At 48.8% G+C, this 15665-nt stretch overlaps 3 protein-coding genes across 3 annotated transcripts in view; 2 read left to right on the top strand and 1 right to left on the bottom strand.

The window, feature by feature from the left end:
* CSUI_008512 (ser thr phosphatase family protein) overlaps positions 1–4788 on the top strand; it is a 10118-nt gene extending 5330 nt beyond the window's left edge. The window contains exons 6-9 of the mRNA XM_068068641.1: positions 949–1118; positions 1930–2158; positions 3018–3340; positions 4437–4788. The gene's annotated coding sequence lies outside the window, so the exon portion shown is untranslated. The remainder of the gene's footprint in view (positions 1–948; positions 1119–1929; positions 2159–3017; positions 3341–4436) is intronic.
* A 1550-nt stretch (positions 4789–6338) lies between these two features.
* CSUI_008513 (acyltransferase domain-containing protein) lies at positions 6339–13462 on the top strand. The gene is made up of 3 exons (XM_068068642.1): positions 6339–10024; positions 10759–10935; positions 11911–13462. Exons 1-2 carry the CDS (start codon positions 7829–7831, stop codon positions 10933–10935), a joined length of 2373 nt encoding a protein of 790 aa, XP_067919382.1. The 5' UTR covers positions 6339–7828; the 3' UTR covers positions 11911–13462.
* A 1232-nt stretch (positions 13463–14694) lies between these two features.
* Positions 14695–15605, bottom strand: CSUI_008514 (uncharacterized protein). Its single transcript, XM_068068643.1, has one exon. It carries the CDS (start codon positions 15575–15577, stop codon positions 15314–15316), a length of 264 nt encoding a protein of 87 aa, XP_067919383.1. The 5' UTR covers positions 15578–15605; the 3' UTR covers positions 14695–15313.
* Positions 15606–15665: the final 60 nt, after the last annotated feature.

The following is a 15665-nucleotide window of genomic DNA, read 5'->3' on the forward strand; positions in this document are numbered from 1 at the left end:
CGTACGTACGTATTAGTAGTAGTTAGTCATCACACAGTCGTCTTCTTGGCACGATATCTGAGAGAAGTAGAACAGGCGACTTAAGTTGTCGTAAGGACAGGACATTTCCTAGCTGCTGATCTAATATATGGGAAGTTTTTCAGCTCAATCTCCTATGTATTGAATCAGTCAAGACATTGTTAGAAATGAGGATGCGTCACGTGGTATGAAACGGCCACGTTTTCTTCTTGCTTCTCCTCCTCATTGCCGGTATAAAGGAAACGCTGATTGATGATGGCTCACACACTATGTGTGTGTGTACGACGACAGTGTGTGTGAGGACTATATATACATGTATGTGTATATATGTGTGTATATAACTGAATAAATACACCTCAGAAAGGGGGGGATAGATACTTTTGCCGGATATAGGTTGGAGAGTGTACATGCACATGTTTCGTGTGAGCTTGTGTGGCTATGCACATTCTACGCGAACACCTACGTCAAGTGATACACGGTCTGACACGAATCTCGATCGAGATCTCTGGGTGAAGTGGAGCCGTCCGAGTTGTTCTAAGGTTATGAATCTGTTAATTTTTATCTTCTTTCATTCTATTCTGTAGTCTGTCTGTATCTACAGATACATACAGACTTTGTTCTTTTCTGTCTTCGGTGTGAATGTGCAGCTTTATCGTTGTAAGAGTATTTCCCACATATATATGTATATATATAGTGACACGTGCGTCTCATGCGGAGATAGATCTCGGCACTTTTGACTTTTTCAGTCGTGTCTTTCAAATTCTTCTCTGGAGATGGGTGGGGGTGGTAGATGCATGGAGACATGTGCATGTGATGTAGTTCAAAGGACTACGAGTCACTGCATGCACAAAGATATTTGTTTCTTCAGTTAGAGAGTGGTTATTCTCTTTCTCTCTGTTTTTCTCTTCCTGCCTTGCGTCTCTTTCGCAGCTGTTCAGGAGGCCGACTGGATTTTCATATGTGGGCACCATCCAATTGTGACCGACGGCACACTGAAGCGAAATCTTCCTATCTTCTCTCAGAGGCTTAAAGACTTGATTAAGAAGTATCACGTTGACAGTTACCTGTCGGGGCATGAACACATGCTCAGTTTTTTCCAGGTAAAAAGAAGAATACCAAGCACGAAGTGTGAAGCGGGAGCAGGTGTTAGACTAGTGAGTCCCTAGAGATGTCTGTAGATGCTTCTCTCTATATATCTATCTATTTATACATACATACATATATATGTCTCTATATGCGTCTGATTCGAGAATCTTCTGCAACTATGTGGCGTGGAGTTCAAGTTTGTATGCTCGTTGAAACATGAGTTCTTCATCTTCCTTGTCTTTGTTTAGCTGTGTTTCATTTCTCTATCGTCCTTCAGCAGTGGGTTGTATACCCCAGTATCATGACGTAGAAACGTCCAAAAAAACTGAGTGGTGGTGCTCCGGATGTGTATACTAATTGCCTTGCCTTCTTAAGTGTCTCGGGACTATATCTAACACCAAAGCCCTTCCCTTGATCAACTTTGTGTTCAGAAGCAGTTTCGTGATGTCTACAGTAGTGCAGAAGCTAATGAATGACATGCATACGTAATCTTTTTCACATGTCCTTCTAGCCGCACAGCAGTCCACCGCCCACCCCCCCCAGTCAGTTGTGCGAGGTGAGACAGCTCTCGGGTGTTACATCCATCTCATTTGGCAGAAGCGGCGTGGTAGAGAGTTGATATATATATATATATGTACATGTATATATAAGAAGAGTAGGAAATCGAATGAAGGTGGAGGTGATACTCAAGAAAAGAGAAATCCGAAGGAAGATAGGGCTGATATATAGGAAACGGGGGGAGGAGAGAGATGAGAGAGGTCGCTGTTTAGACGGAGTTTCTCCGATGTATGTGTATATGTATGTATGTTGTCTTGTGTGTCACAGGAGCCGGAAATGAATGATAGTACGTTTATTATTAGTGGGTCGGGAAGCAAGCTTGCGTACCGCGCATCATGCCGGAGAGAGAGCTGTATCTACAGTAGAGCGGAGAGTGGTTTTGTCGTTCATTTAATGAGCAAGAAGGAGCTTCACCATGCCTTCGTTTCCGCAGATGGTGTGATACTCTTCACAAAAACACAGCATGCCCAAGACCGGACTGAGATTGCTGCCGCAGGTGAGTAGAGGAACAGAAAATGGGGTTTCTTTCGATCATTCTCTCATCACTCCGCGAAGGACATTTCTTCACGAAAGTGTTCTCGGGGCTTTGTGAGGAATCAGCATACTGTGTGGATACGTGCGTGTATATTTACACGCTACGTAGTAGGAAGGCGAAGGCAGAAGAGGTCTTTTTTTTTCAGTCCAAGACGACACTACTCGAGAAGAAGCGTTTCAAGTGCTATAACCCAGGAGTCCATTTTTCGCTTCTTCAGCCTCTACTGATGATATAGTGTATGTACGGTCACCTCTCACATAATAGCTGCGGGAGGTAGAGGGGCAGCAGGGCTCAATGAGTTGCTGTGTGGATTAGAATGATTGCCGCCGATCTGTTTGTTTAAAAGCCCGTGATTTACCTCGCCTTTTCTCCTGTTAGTCCAAGAAGAAGTTTCTCATCGCTCGTACTTCGTTCGTCACAGCAATGAAAACCTGTGAGTTCGGTAGGCAACACTTGTTCTCTTCGCTCTTCTCAAGAAGGGCGGCCGCGTGTGTGTCGCACGGCTTTCGTTTCTGTCTATTGATCAAGCCTGCTGTGTGGTTGCGGCGGACCACCTGACACCGCGCGTTCTTCTAATTATTGCATGGGCAGTTCAAGGTTTGTCTCCGTGTTTGTCGGCTGAGATTGCAGGTCGAGGGGGGAGGGGTTTTGTACAGGAACATGTTTTGTCGCTTGTCATTCTTTTTAGTAGTTCACGCTTGGTAGATAGATGATAGATGTTTATGTGAGCCGCCGTGAGCATAGAGGAGTCTAGCCGCATCGAGGCTTCTTGCAGGTGTATGTACGACTTCGGATGGTATTTGCTGTATCTTGCATTCAGTTACATCTTCCGGCTCGGATAGAGGCAAGACGGAGGAGAAGGCTGACAATCTATCACCACGCTATCCTTTGATCAAGCGCGTCTACGTCGGGCCATATGACATTGCGTCTATCTCGACTCCATCTGTTCTCCCAGCAGCGGCATACTTTGCCTTTGGTGTGGCAGTTCCTCTTGTTGTTATCTCTTGTTTCTTTTGGATTAAGAAGCATGTCTGGTCAATGCTTGCTCGCAACAGTAGTAGGGTTTTAGTCTGACATTTGTGTGTGATGATAGGAAGACGATAGGCGCCATTGGGGTGCATGCGCATTCGACTGGCGTTTCGAGTGAGTGAGGGGGTCCTTGCTGTGACTTTGAGTTACCTCGGAATGGGTTGATGCGTAGACTGACGTTAGACAGGTGAATCGCTTTCGCATCTGTTTCCTAAAAAGCTCGTAGGAAAGAAGGGAAAGGAAGGGCTTAGAGACATGCATTCACAGACCGTAGAAAGATCCACACTTTCGTGATTCTGTCCCGCCTGCCAAGTGGACAGCGAGGACTACCATTGGTTGTTTTATCTACTAGTCTTCACTATGTGTAGGCTCTCCGGTAGTGAGCGGCACCCCAGGCATTGTGTCCGTACGTGTGTGCGTTCTCCGTATCAAATCTACGCCCAGCTGGTTACTGCGTGTGACCAGTTCGTCTATCTCGCAGCCTCCCATCGCCGCTTTGATTTGTCACACAGTGACTTTTGATATGGTGATTAAAGCAATCCGTTGCGTTTTTTTGGATTTTTTTTTACCTTGACTTGCTCAGTCATGGATTAGTGTATCTCTGACAGACAGGCTATCCTTTCAGACGGGTGACAGCGTTTAGAGCTGTTCCGCAGCTGGCAGTTTTACACCGGTTCTGTAGTTAGTGACAGTGAAACTTGTGCATCCATCTGGCTATAATTAGGTTTCATTTGTTCCTTTTGCCAACTCCTGCTGCCTGAAATGGGGCTTCAGAGTACGATGGCAAAGCCCAGCGTTGCTGGACGACTCGTCCGGGGAATTACATCGCTGCTGTGCTATTCAGGACCGTAGTGCTTCTTTTGTCGCGAAAGGACCAGGTTCTTGTTTCGTTCATTGAAGGGACAACGCATGTGGCGGGAAACTTCTTTAGTTCTTCGGTCCAGAATCGTTGTCGCAAAGAAGACAGGGATCGAATGTGTATACACTGTAGTGTATTTAGTTCGTGAAGAGGTGGCCTCACAGCCATGGATGCACGTAGGACTCTAGGATAGCGAGAACGGGTGAAACAAATAAAGTGAGGTTTCACTTTCGCAGGACGCCTGCTACTTTAGGTAGTTGATGGTTCGAAAGGTCAGCCACGCGCACACGTTGTGTCAAGTGCAGGTTTTCGTACCGACTTCAAGGAAAGGTATGATGATACTGTTTGTAGGCGGTCATTGCAATTAATACCTCTATATGGCTAATGACATGAATACTCACCAAGCGGCTTGTGTGGATGGGCAACGCCTGTCGAAGTCTGCGCGTCTGAAGGGCCGCTGTGTGAATGGGCAAGGCGTGTCCAAGTCCGCGCGTCTGAAGGACCACGCGAAACTCAAGTCGTGGGCGCTCGGTGCTGCCCTTGAAGCTGTTTAGGGCTGTTTTAGGGCGGAGCGGCCTGAGCGTTCAGAAATGGACTGCACGTGCTTTCGATGCTTTTTTGACTTCACCGTTGACGCCATCTCAGGAGGATGCAGATTGAGCGCTAGCGGTGAAGACTGAACTGGTCCCTTTTGCGTGTTCGATGTTCTGAATGTGGAATCGTGTGTGGTTCACGCCGGGTTGTGAACGTTCTGCTGCGCGGGCAGCAGTCCCTGCACTGGTGGTTCATGTCCAGATCGGGGACAGACTCCGTTACCGCATTAAGACTTACTTCGTATTTTCGCTTTCCGCGGGGTCTTCGAGGTCATAGCTACCGATCGAGCCTGGCCATGCAATGTGGTTGCCAGTCACCGGTCCCGGTCGTTCATTGGGTCTGGCTGTGGAGAATCACCAGGGTCGGTAAAAAGTCTGTCTCCGACAGACTCATAGGGGGTGGTTTTAACTCATTCAGACAGGACTGTGAACTAGGAGCGTCGCCTAACAACAGTTTAATTTGATTGATCCACGATGTAAGATTAGTGCGGTCAAGTGCGCAAAGCGAGGCTGGTCTGCACATGTGTAGCCAAGAAAGCTACCATTCCTGTACAGAACGTGTACCATGGCAGTACTATGGAGTACATGTCGACGGGGTCGGTTCTGGGGGGCAGCAGAGCGCATTGACCGTGGAGTAGAAGCGCAGGGGAAATATAGTCAGCCAAAGAGGGCGAGAAAGCAAGAAGTCAAGTGGCGAACGCGGGGGTGATCTAGCGCACGTGGGATGAAGGCAGCTTCTCGGGGCGTCCCGCCAACACTTTACCAGTATTGGCCTTCGCACCGATCTCTTGTACATGTCGTTGGTTCTCGACGATAGTAGTGGCGGCCTGATAGAACGGTGTTTCTCTCCTCTTGGCTACTGCATCGGACACGGGTTCCCAACAGTCAGTGACCGGCCGAATGAGGCGTTGTCCTTTTGTATAGGCGGGCACTTGTAACAGAGAATGTTCACTCGCCGGCACCCGTAGTACACCGGTGTTTTCTCCCTGCTATCGAACCCGGACAGGCGCAGTTCCCGGGTGCCAGCCCTTGGGGAGAAGACCGGAGGGTGCGCATGACTGCAGCTTTCAAGGCACGGCCGGCGAACACGATCCGGGCACACGGCGTGCGGTGTCAGGTTCCAGGGACTGACACTGTTCGGGTAACACGTAGCCACGCTTGTCGGAAAAACCGGTTCATTCCGTTTCTTTGTCCCGCGAGGGCGGGAGGCCCCGGTCCACGCACAAAGGGGGCGCCTTGTACGACGTGCCTTCTGCCCGTGAGAACTAAGGGCCGCAGCCGGCGGACGGGCAACACAAAACGACGCACACTTGGCGACTGTCCAGAGCCTTCTGGCGTATGACACTCCGCGCTAGAAACTTACTGTGGCTGGCGACGCGACATCGTGGGCACGCGGCAGCGCGGCGTTCACCACTCTCCAGCACGTCAGAGGAAGCTCTTCGGCGTCTTGCCTCTCGTACCCACTGCGCGCTGCTGCTTCACCTTAACGCTAAGGACAGGCCCAAGACAGAGGGCCACCGAGTATGAGAGAGCACGGCGCAGGCAACGCGCGCGGCGAGGCACACCCTACAGATCGAAACAAAAGAAGAAAATTGTCTCTTCTCAAAAGGTTGGCCTTGATGGCGTTGGACTTCATTTTTACTCTCTTCCTCCGACTCACATAGAAGCACAGCTGTCTCCGCAGCCGTCTTCGTGTTCGCAATGGATCGCATGCATCGCCCCCCAACACCCCGTAGCACTGCAGAGAGCTGCTGACGGACTGTCTGAATGCGGAGGGTGCCCGAGATTCTGTGTGTGTTCTCTCTTCTCTGTGGTGTTCCCTGTCCACCGCTGATGCAGCTAAGTTCTAGCTGCGGTCATTTCGGCCTGGAACTTCTTGGTGTGGATCCACACGCCGCACTACTCCAGCGAGTGGCTTCCCCAGGGACTCCTTTAAGGCCTGGAGAACCGGAAGGTTCTTTGAGAACTTTCCTGAGGCTAGCGGCACTTTCTCATGCTTTTCCTCGGGTTGTCCATATGGGGTTGGTTACTGTTCTCCCCTCACTCCTGTGTCTGCTTTCTCCATACTGGCTCTTACCTTTCGTGCTTAGTCGATACCCGTCCTGTCGGACCTCCTCATTACTAGCAAGTCGAAACCCGGGGCTTCGTCTTGGGTGTCTTCTCAAGCCAGGCTTGCTGCGCCGTGAGAAACAACGCGCAGTAGTAGGTAGAGGGCGGTGGAGTGGCGGTTTTCTTTTTGACTACACTGTCTAGTTTTGTACTTTCTTAGAGCTCAAAAGCCGGCCTCCGAAAATTGCGCGACCGTAGTCTCAATCCGAAGGACGCAGAAAAGCTGGGCGTCAATCCTGGTTTAACCATTCGATTTCTTGGGCTCAACTCCCTTTGTCGGGCGGGGTGTGCGCTTGACCACCCCTCAGCCTGTCCTTTCCAGGTGCCTGTCTGTACATGATTCAACCGCAGGCGCTTCTATCCATGCCAAGAAAGTCAAACGAAGTCAAGGAATTCATTTTACCTGTGTCGGATCCTCTTCTCCCCGTCATATTTCGTTCAGACTAGTCCGCAGTTTGGAAAAGGCGTGTCTCGTTCATTTCAAATGCCGATAGCTCTAGTGCGGTTTGTGTGTGAGGTCTCCGTGTACAGAAGAGTAGGCGGAGTGTTTGCGAGTATCTGAGTATAGTCGGTGACTCTTCACAACGGACAGTGCGGTCAACAGCTTCTGTTAGATCTATATAGCCGGTGCCTCTCTATACCGGACTTGCACAATGGCCTGGCGTCATGCAGAGACAGAACTACAGCGGTGACTGGCGCGAGGTGTCGAAGCTTCCTTTTGTTTTCATAACTTCCTTTCATCATATAGGGTAGAGAGAAGAAAAACCTCTCTCAAGCCCTACCCCCCACCCACATGCTTTGTTTGCATGTGGATTTTTTTCCTCTCCTTCGTCTTCGTCGCCGATCACCATTCATTTATCGCCAGAACCCGCACATGGGTGGATGTCGATCTCCATAGCTTCGTCGTACATCCGGCACATACTTTCCCGTCTTCAGATCATCTGAGTTGTCTTTCCTTTTGTTTTCTCCTTTCGTTTCTTCATCCCTCTGAACAGCCCTCCTGTAATATCTAGGTCCGGAGATTTGCCGGCTTCTCTCACCATGACGCCAAGTGCACGGGATTCTCCTCCTTCTTCGCTGTGCCTGCGGTGTGTATCTACCTCGTTGCCACGCCATCTTGGAGAAGGAATTGCCTCGAGGGATGACCAATGGAGTCGTCGTTGCGAGGCCCGTCGGAAAGAAGTGGAGGAAGAACAACAGATGAAGGCCTCCCGTTCTGAACATGTTCTTTCTGATAGATCTATAGAGGAAGACAGCTCAAGACCTGCGTCTTTCTCCCCAAGATATACGTCTCTTCAGAAAAGAGGAACGCCGAAGATGGTAAGGATTCAGTGTGGATCAGAGGACTGTAAGCTCTCTAAAGGGACTTCGCCCCCTACCTCCGTAAAGAGTTTTCCAGCGTCGATTCACATCAAGGCCAGCGGATCGAGATTGTCGCCGCCTCCGTCCTTGAAGCCGAGCCCGAGGCCTCTGATCTCTTTCCGATATACGTTCTTTCATAAGAGAAGTCGGGGGAGTCTAAGTAGTAGTAGTAGTAGTCGTAGTGGCAAATCGAGTGAAGGATCTATTGAGTCGTTTACCAGAGCGCTAAGTGCAGCCATTGCTGCTATGTGTCTTTCACGTGAATGGATCTCCTTTCTCTTTCTGCTTTGTCTTGGATCACTTCTTCTATTCTTCTTCATCTCTCCGGCTACTGCCACGTCAGCCGAAACTTTTAGATTTGCCTTTCATTCCAGACCTCCTTGTTGGCTGAGTCAGCTAAGAAACGAGTTTGCGATACCTCTTGCGTCCTTGTCGCACCTGCGACCTCGGAGTTTTCTGACCTTGGACGTAAGAGATCCTTCAAAGCGCAGTCATGCAGCTAGGAGACATCCTCTTCGAAAGATGTGGGGTGGTGCGTCTACAGCTCCAAGAGAACTCCAGACACTTCAGAGACATCTCGGCTTTGTCGCACCTTTCTCTTGTTTAGGGAAGGCCCACGATCGCGGCGCTTTTTTCGGCAGTTCTTTGTCTGCTACCGCCCCTTCGTCGATCTTGTCTATCTCTAGGAAAGCAGGAGATTCAAAGCAATTCTCTCCTGCATCTGACTCAGCTGTCTCTTTTCTCCGCTTTTCCTCACCTTTGTCTAAACAGGATTCTTCTTGTGAGGTCCCGCCTCTCTTTTCTACTTCTTCTCCTCTCTCGCTTTTCACTTCCTCCTCTTCTTTTCCGTTGTCTTTTTCATCTTATCCCGCATCCTCGGGTTCATCTTCAGCCAGCACTACTCCCGGAGTGCATGCGCCCAGTGCGGTCTCTTCACACGACCTGAGTTCAGGAGACAGCAGCTCTTGTTTCGGGTGTAGAGACACCACCGGGCCCAGCCCGAGCAGCAACAGCAGGCAGCCCGAACTGTCCTCTCAAAACGCATCGAGGAAAGATGTTTCGGCGTCTCCTCATCTTCAAAGTCATATCACTGTCGACGCTTCTTGTCGAAGTCGAAAGCGTTCAATTCTCTCGCCTTTCGCTTTCTGGTTTCTTCTCTCAAGCATTTGTAGTGGGGGGGTATGGTGGCTCGCATTAAGGGCGGTGCAAGCCCTAAGTGCAGGAGCTCGATTACTTCCTCATTTCTTCCGGAGAATGATCGTAACTAAGTGCCGCTTGTTGCCTGCTGGATCAGCGGCTACAGATGACGAAGAGGCTCTGAAAGACTGGCTTCAGAAGACTGCCTGGTCTATCAATACGGCTTGGGGCAAGAGCTTTCTGAGTATCGTTCGCTGTTTTCCAGAGATTGAGGGATTAGAACATTTACCTCCTGTCTCAGAGAATGTTGTCTTTGTTGCTAATCATTGCTCTCATTTAGATGTCGCCTTCATTGCTGCTGCGGTGTCTAGACACCTGAGATTTCTAGGGAAGGTCGAGTTACTCTCTGTTCCTGTTGTCGGCTTGGCTATGCGCCTATCGGGCTGTCCCACTGTCGATAGGGGTTCTCCAATGAGTCGACTCGCCCTGTTTAGAGAGACTTTGAAACTTCTAAAGAGGAGTGAAGAACGGAGTGCTAAGAGAAAGAAAGAGAACGCCGATCGGAGAGCTTCTGCTGTAGGACTCCATGGAGAAGAACACAAGTTAACGATGAGTTCACCCCCGCTCAACACCGAGGAAGAAGGAGTTGCTTTTGTTGCCTTTCCCGAAGGAAAGAGGAGTCTCGATGGGCGGCTCGCTCCTTTTGATAAAGGAGGAATCTTCCGACTAGCCAAACAGGTGGGCTTTGAGAATGATGTCGTCTTGTGTCTTTTCTTATACGTCTCTACAAGCTTACTGCAGTCTCCCTCACTTTCATGGACAAAGGTCACGGGTTCTCTCAAGTGACCGTTCTTCTCTGTACGACGCGTGTGCAACGACCTACATATATATATATATATATATACATACTCAAGACAATTACGAGTGTATCTACCAGTGCTCTTGCATTGCATATATATATATATATATGCATCCAGTGAGCGCAGGGGCGGCCCGCTTCAAGTAGCCAACCCTCTAGGCTGCCTCCTGTAAAACAGAGTGGAAAGCGCTACTGCCGTTGTTTGCCGATGGGTGTACACGTATTTACTGTAGCTATCAAGTTGACGAAGGAAGAGTCATGACAGACCGAGAGTTCTTCTATTCTCCTTCATTCGAGTAGAGGTTTCCCCGCGTGTGACGCTGAATCTGACAACTCCATGCACGGGTAGACCGCTCGATTCTCTTAGACCACCTCGCGGAAATAGAGACGAAGACAAGAGCAATGCGTGTACTAGATCTGTTGTTGCCAGAATTCCCTCTTTCTCTCTATGCGTATAATAGAGCAGATGTTGCCAGTTCTCTCTCTCTTTAATGTGTTGGTGTCTTCTCTCTGTGTACGAATCTCAAAGAGAAGGGGGAAAGTAGATTGGCTGGATGATGGGATGGATGTAAACACCTATCTCTCTATCTCTCTCTGTCTCTTTCCTCTTCAGGCTGGCGTGCGAGTTGTGCCTATAAGCGTTTTAGGAACGCAACTTCTACTACCAGCGGATGCTACCCTGCCTTCGGGGAAACCTGCAGAAGGGAGTCTTCGGGTGGTTATTCATCCGCCGATTACTTCAGTTGATAAAGAAGATGTAAGCATGAACAAGACTGATAAGATATCATAGCTAACTATCGAGATTCATTCATACCCCCCTCTCACGTCTCCTCTCATCAGGCTACAAGCTGCATCTGCTCTTGCATGCGTCCCTCCTCTGAGGAGAACCCGTTTCTGTTGTATCCTCGAACTCTTCTCCCTGGAGTCTCTTTCCATCGTGAATGAACAAGAGAGGAGAGAAGCCATTCTTGGTCAAAGAAAAGAGTTCTATGTACACTCTTGCTCACCTCACTGAAATCTTAGAGTGCATGCACTCGCGGCGTTACATAAAGGAGCATGAAGTCCCCCATGCAGTGGCTTGTGGGGTGGAGAAAAGCATCTTACAGGGTTGTTTTTCGGAGTTATCGGGAAGTGCTCTTATTTCTCATTCTCCCTAGGAATAGATTGTTGAGATAGTACTTCATATGAAAGATCTGTCTCTTGCGACATAACATGCCTCCTCGCAACAAGCTGGGCGGGGCCGATACCCATCGAGTGAGTTTCTTGCGATCGATGCATGTGCATGGCTGCGTGGTGCTGGTAGTAGACGAGGGAACCCCAAGGTCACAACCTTAGCGTCGTAAAGAGATGATGACGTCATTCGGTCTAGAGGGAGATTCGACGCTATCTTTGATTGAAACACCATCGTACGATCTCTTCGTTTCTCCACGCAAGGAAGCCCATCTCTTCTCTAGTCTGTTCTATAGGTTCGGAGACGGTTAGAGACGGCTACATGATATGGAGGAGGCTCTTCAAACGAAGCGTTGTTGTGCCTACTTCAATCAACGTGATAGGTCCTGGAAGGAAGGCATCTACTTATCTATCACGATGAAGTATGTATCCGAAGTCTCTAGTAGGGGTAACATCCCCCGCTGAAGAGCTGCCTGTGATCGTGCTATCTGCTTATGTGTGCTGAGGTGAGGACCTTCCTTTCCTCTCTGTTCTCTTCCTTTCTATATAAAGCGAGGCCTTCTTTCCCTCTCTCTCTTCTCTCTCTGATTAACAGGAAGCTCTCCGACAAGAAGCTTGGAAGGCAGTGGCGTCTGCGCTACCGCCAGAGCAGCTACCTCTTCATTCATTCTTCTGAGGAATCATACCTTAGCAGCTCTCTCAGTTCGACTACTCCTGCCCGACCATCGTTGTCGTCGTCCTCATTGTTCAGTGAATAGCTAGCTAGTTTTCTTCTCTTTGCAACGGCGTTTACACTAGGGAAGCGAGCTAGGAGAGGGAGAAGAGATGATGGATCATGTTCCTATCTGTCTTTCTATCTAGCTTGCAAGGGACGGAGAGCACACAAGAGATCTCATTCGTATGACTGCCCTGTATCACATGCTGCGATACTTGATCTCCTCTGCGAAGACGCAATACAAGGGCATGACCGTTCACTCGGTCTTCTCTTGTTTTTATCGTTTCTAGACACGGCGGCGGAGCGTCGCCGAGCGATGTTTCTTTCAGTGGGCTTGGTGCTGGTGAGTAAGGGAAGCGAGGAGACTAGGTGAATAAAGAAGGTATATATTCATCTCTCTATTGATGTGTGGCTACCCACAAGAGTGGAGAGAGTCTCTCGCACGCGCATGCGTGCATGCACAGGGGAACACTAGGGAACTTATCTCCAATTCTTACAGGTGAGAAATGATGCCCCAACCAAAAGAAAGCCAACACCTCAAACTCAGGATGCGTTACTGGGTCTCCCTCTCCGAAGAGCCTTTCTTGTTTGGAATATATGAGCCACCTTTCTTGAATGATCTTCAAGAAAGGTGATGGAGGGGATGGCTCAAGAGAAGAAGGACTGAGTCCGTTGCCTTTCTCTTTCCTGAGAAGGAGGAAGTTGTACTCCATGGCCACATATGGCAATAAGCATGAAGGTGCCCGTGCAATCGCTACGGACTCATCGTCGTGGCTTCCTTGGATTCTCTTCTTCTTTTTCTTCTGAAGCCTATAAAGTTTACCATACAGAAAACACTATCCTTCTCGAGTTAATTCTTTTCTTTTTCTCTTCCTTTCTCTAATGAAAAGAATTCACGATCTCTCTTTTCTACCTTCTTTTGAAGAATCACCTAATCCGCGGAGGAGATACCAATGTATATCGTTGGCTGTGTGTATGTCCGTCCGTCTCTTTCTTATCTTTCGCCTACCTAGGTGAATTTCTCTGAAGGGTATTATAAGATCTCTCTATCTATCGCGAATCGCTCTGTTCTTTGTGATCGACCCTTCACCTATCATCCTGTCCCTCCTCGATCTATCTACCCGCCAGGGTCATTCGTCTTCCCGTAATCTCAAGAAGCCAGTCGACATAGCCATGAAACCTTGACTAGATGAATTTTAGATTGTCTCGTGTGCTGTTGTGTACATACAGTCGACTCCTCTTTCTCCTCCTCCTCCTTTCAATGCTTGCTTGACATTTGTCGCCGGCGGTCGGTGATTGATGAGGCACACTGGAAACCCATAGTCTACAGTTTGCTAATGAGAATGATCTTTATTTCATCTATAGAATGAATCTATATATATACATCTATATTGCATGAATGAGCGACTTCTTTCCTCCTCTTCTTCTTTTCCTCTCTGTGTAAGTGTCATCTTATGATGTGCGCATGCACGGATTGTCAAAGATTTGCCAGAACCGATCATTAACTCCGTTCACAAGACTGAAGATGACCTTGCTTCTTTCCTGTCTCCATCCAGTCATACAATACAGTCGCGGGAAGCATTCTCCATCTAATAAGCGGAGCTTAAAGGATAAATTAGGCAGGAGAAGACAAATCGCCAGGGGGAAAGAGGACACTGACGGACTTGACACGCGCGGGGAACGTCTTGAAGAAGCTTGCTGAGAGTAGTCGTATAGAGTGAGGTATTAGAGAGAGATAGATACATGAGTTGTTCACTGCTGTTACCTAGTACCTACCTACGTCTATGCCAGTCAGGATCCGAAGGGTGTCGTCAACCACCCCACTGACCGAGCGCTGTAGAATAGATAGATCCAGGATGCCAACTATATGGCGCACATGTATATATATATGCATATAGAGATGCTAGCCGCGATAACGTCCACATGTTTCAAGGAGGAGGGGCCTGACGAGACTTCTTGCTGGAGACAAGTCATTATAAAGGCGGGTAGGATAGATGCATGCCCTAGGAGGATCAGAGAGAAACCGCGGTAGTCGAAAGAAAGAGGATGTACGAGAGACTAGGAGTGATCCTCCGTGACCTAGTCCGAAGCAAAATCATCGGTAAAGAATCGGAATGTGACTCAGCACGCAGCACTCCGTAAATTCTGACTTTTCTTTTTCGTAATGAAGAGCGAACGTCCAGCTGTTCTGTTAGCCTGCTTGCATCTCTAGGCCCAGCCTCACGAATAGGACGAGTGTACGAGATTCGCGAGAGATAGAAAAGCCACGTGTGTGGAGTGTAGTTTCCTTAGTTAGGCCTCCCGCTCTTAGATAACGCATGCGGTCCATCCATTCAGGCGAGTTTTCATAAGCAAATGTCACTCTTGGTCATTCACTGAGGGCCACAAGCGGGCGGCCCTCACATTTCAATCATCTACTCTTTCTCTAACGAAGAATTAAGTGACTGACTTGCCTCAACTCATGTCTAGAGAGGCAAGAGCTGTCACACTGACTGGAGTAGCCACCAGTAATTCTCTGGAGTTCTGAAGAGAACAAGACGTCTGCCTCTACGGGAGGAGGAGCTCCCCTCACTCACTGACTGGAAACGGAGCTCATCGCCAGCAGGCACAGAGACTCCGTCTCGGGGGGCGGGCTTCGATTGCAGGATAATCCTGTGCTGTCATGCTTATCACGCCCTTCCCCTCCACGTCTCCCCCGCAACGCAAGAGCAACACGATCTATATTCAGTAAGATGGCTGGTTGTCTCCTGTCTCTTTCTCCAGTCTTCTTCTTACGATGGAAACTTCTCTTCAGTCTTAGCCATCTTTACACAGGATATTGTCTCGATACTTGAGAATAATCCCTCCCCCCTTCATACCTACCCATGCCGACTGCAGCTCAAGGGCAGTGGAGCCACAAGTAAAAGGTAAAGAAAGCAACACCTCGGATGCACTTGTAATATATGAGGCGGAGATAAGTGTCTGGAGCTGTCTTCATAAGACTGTTGTATGAAGAAGAGAAGAAAGCATCTATACAGTTCTGTAAGAGTGGAAGATGAGCTAACGACCAACATCACATCGTGAAGTCGGACGGGGACGCACTAATTGGGCTTTCTAGCCTCCATAGTAGAGCCACAACAAGGAAAGTCACGGAACCAGTTTCTTCCCCCCCAAAAGAAAGATATTTAAGAGTTCAAGATAGCATGCTGTTTTCTCTGTAACGGAAGAAGACGAAGACGATGCAAAGGCCACCTCCTGTCCTACTTCCCCTCGGACACACAGATGCACGGATGACCATACAAACCTACGCCTCTTGTTTGACACGTCGAGGACTGTGACGGCCCCACCCGACAGCAGTCTTCTCGGAGAGCTCCCCTCGAGATTCCTCTCGCCATTTTCCGTCTTTCTCTTCTTTTCTTTCTCCACCCCCAGCAGCTACCCTAGTAATCCTACTATTACTACTACTCATACCCGTGCCTGATGGACCGGAGCCTGGGAGGGCTACTGCAGGCTTCACATCAAGAGGCTCGCCAAGCTCTGCAAGTTTCAGTCGGATCGTCACGTTCATTGAAGCTAACTCATTCACCAAATACCTGAAAGATAAAAAACGACATATATGTATACATTCATGACTAGTTATATATATATATATAACT

This window comes from Cystoisospora suis (genome assembly GCF_002600585.1).
Source record: "Cystoisospora suis strain Wien I chromosome Unknown contig_4786, whole genome shotgun sequence".
NCBI classification, from domain to species: Eukaryota; Apicomplexa; class Conoidasida; order Eucoccidiorida; family Sarcocystidae; genus Cystoisospora; species Cystoisospora suis.

What these genes read in the sequence shown, in the direction of transcription:
- CSUI_008513 (XM_068068642.1), top strand. Translation starts at nt 7,829, where the DNA reads ATGACGCCAAGTGCACGGGATTCTCCTCCTTCTTCGCTGTGCCTGCGG. An exon ending in TCTTCCGACTAGCCAAACAG is followed by an intron (nt 10,025 to 10,758) that starts GTGGGCTTTGAG and finishes TTTCCTCTTCAG; the next exon opens with GCTGGCGTGCGAGTTGTGCC.
- CSUI_008514 (XM_068068643.1), bottom strand. Translation starts at nt 15,577, where the DNA reads ATGAACGTGACGATCCGACTGAAACTTGCAGAGCTTGGCGAGCCTCTT.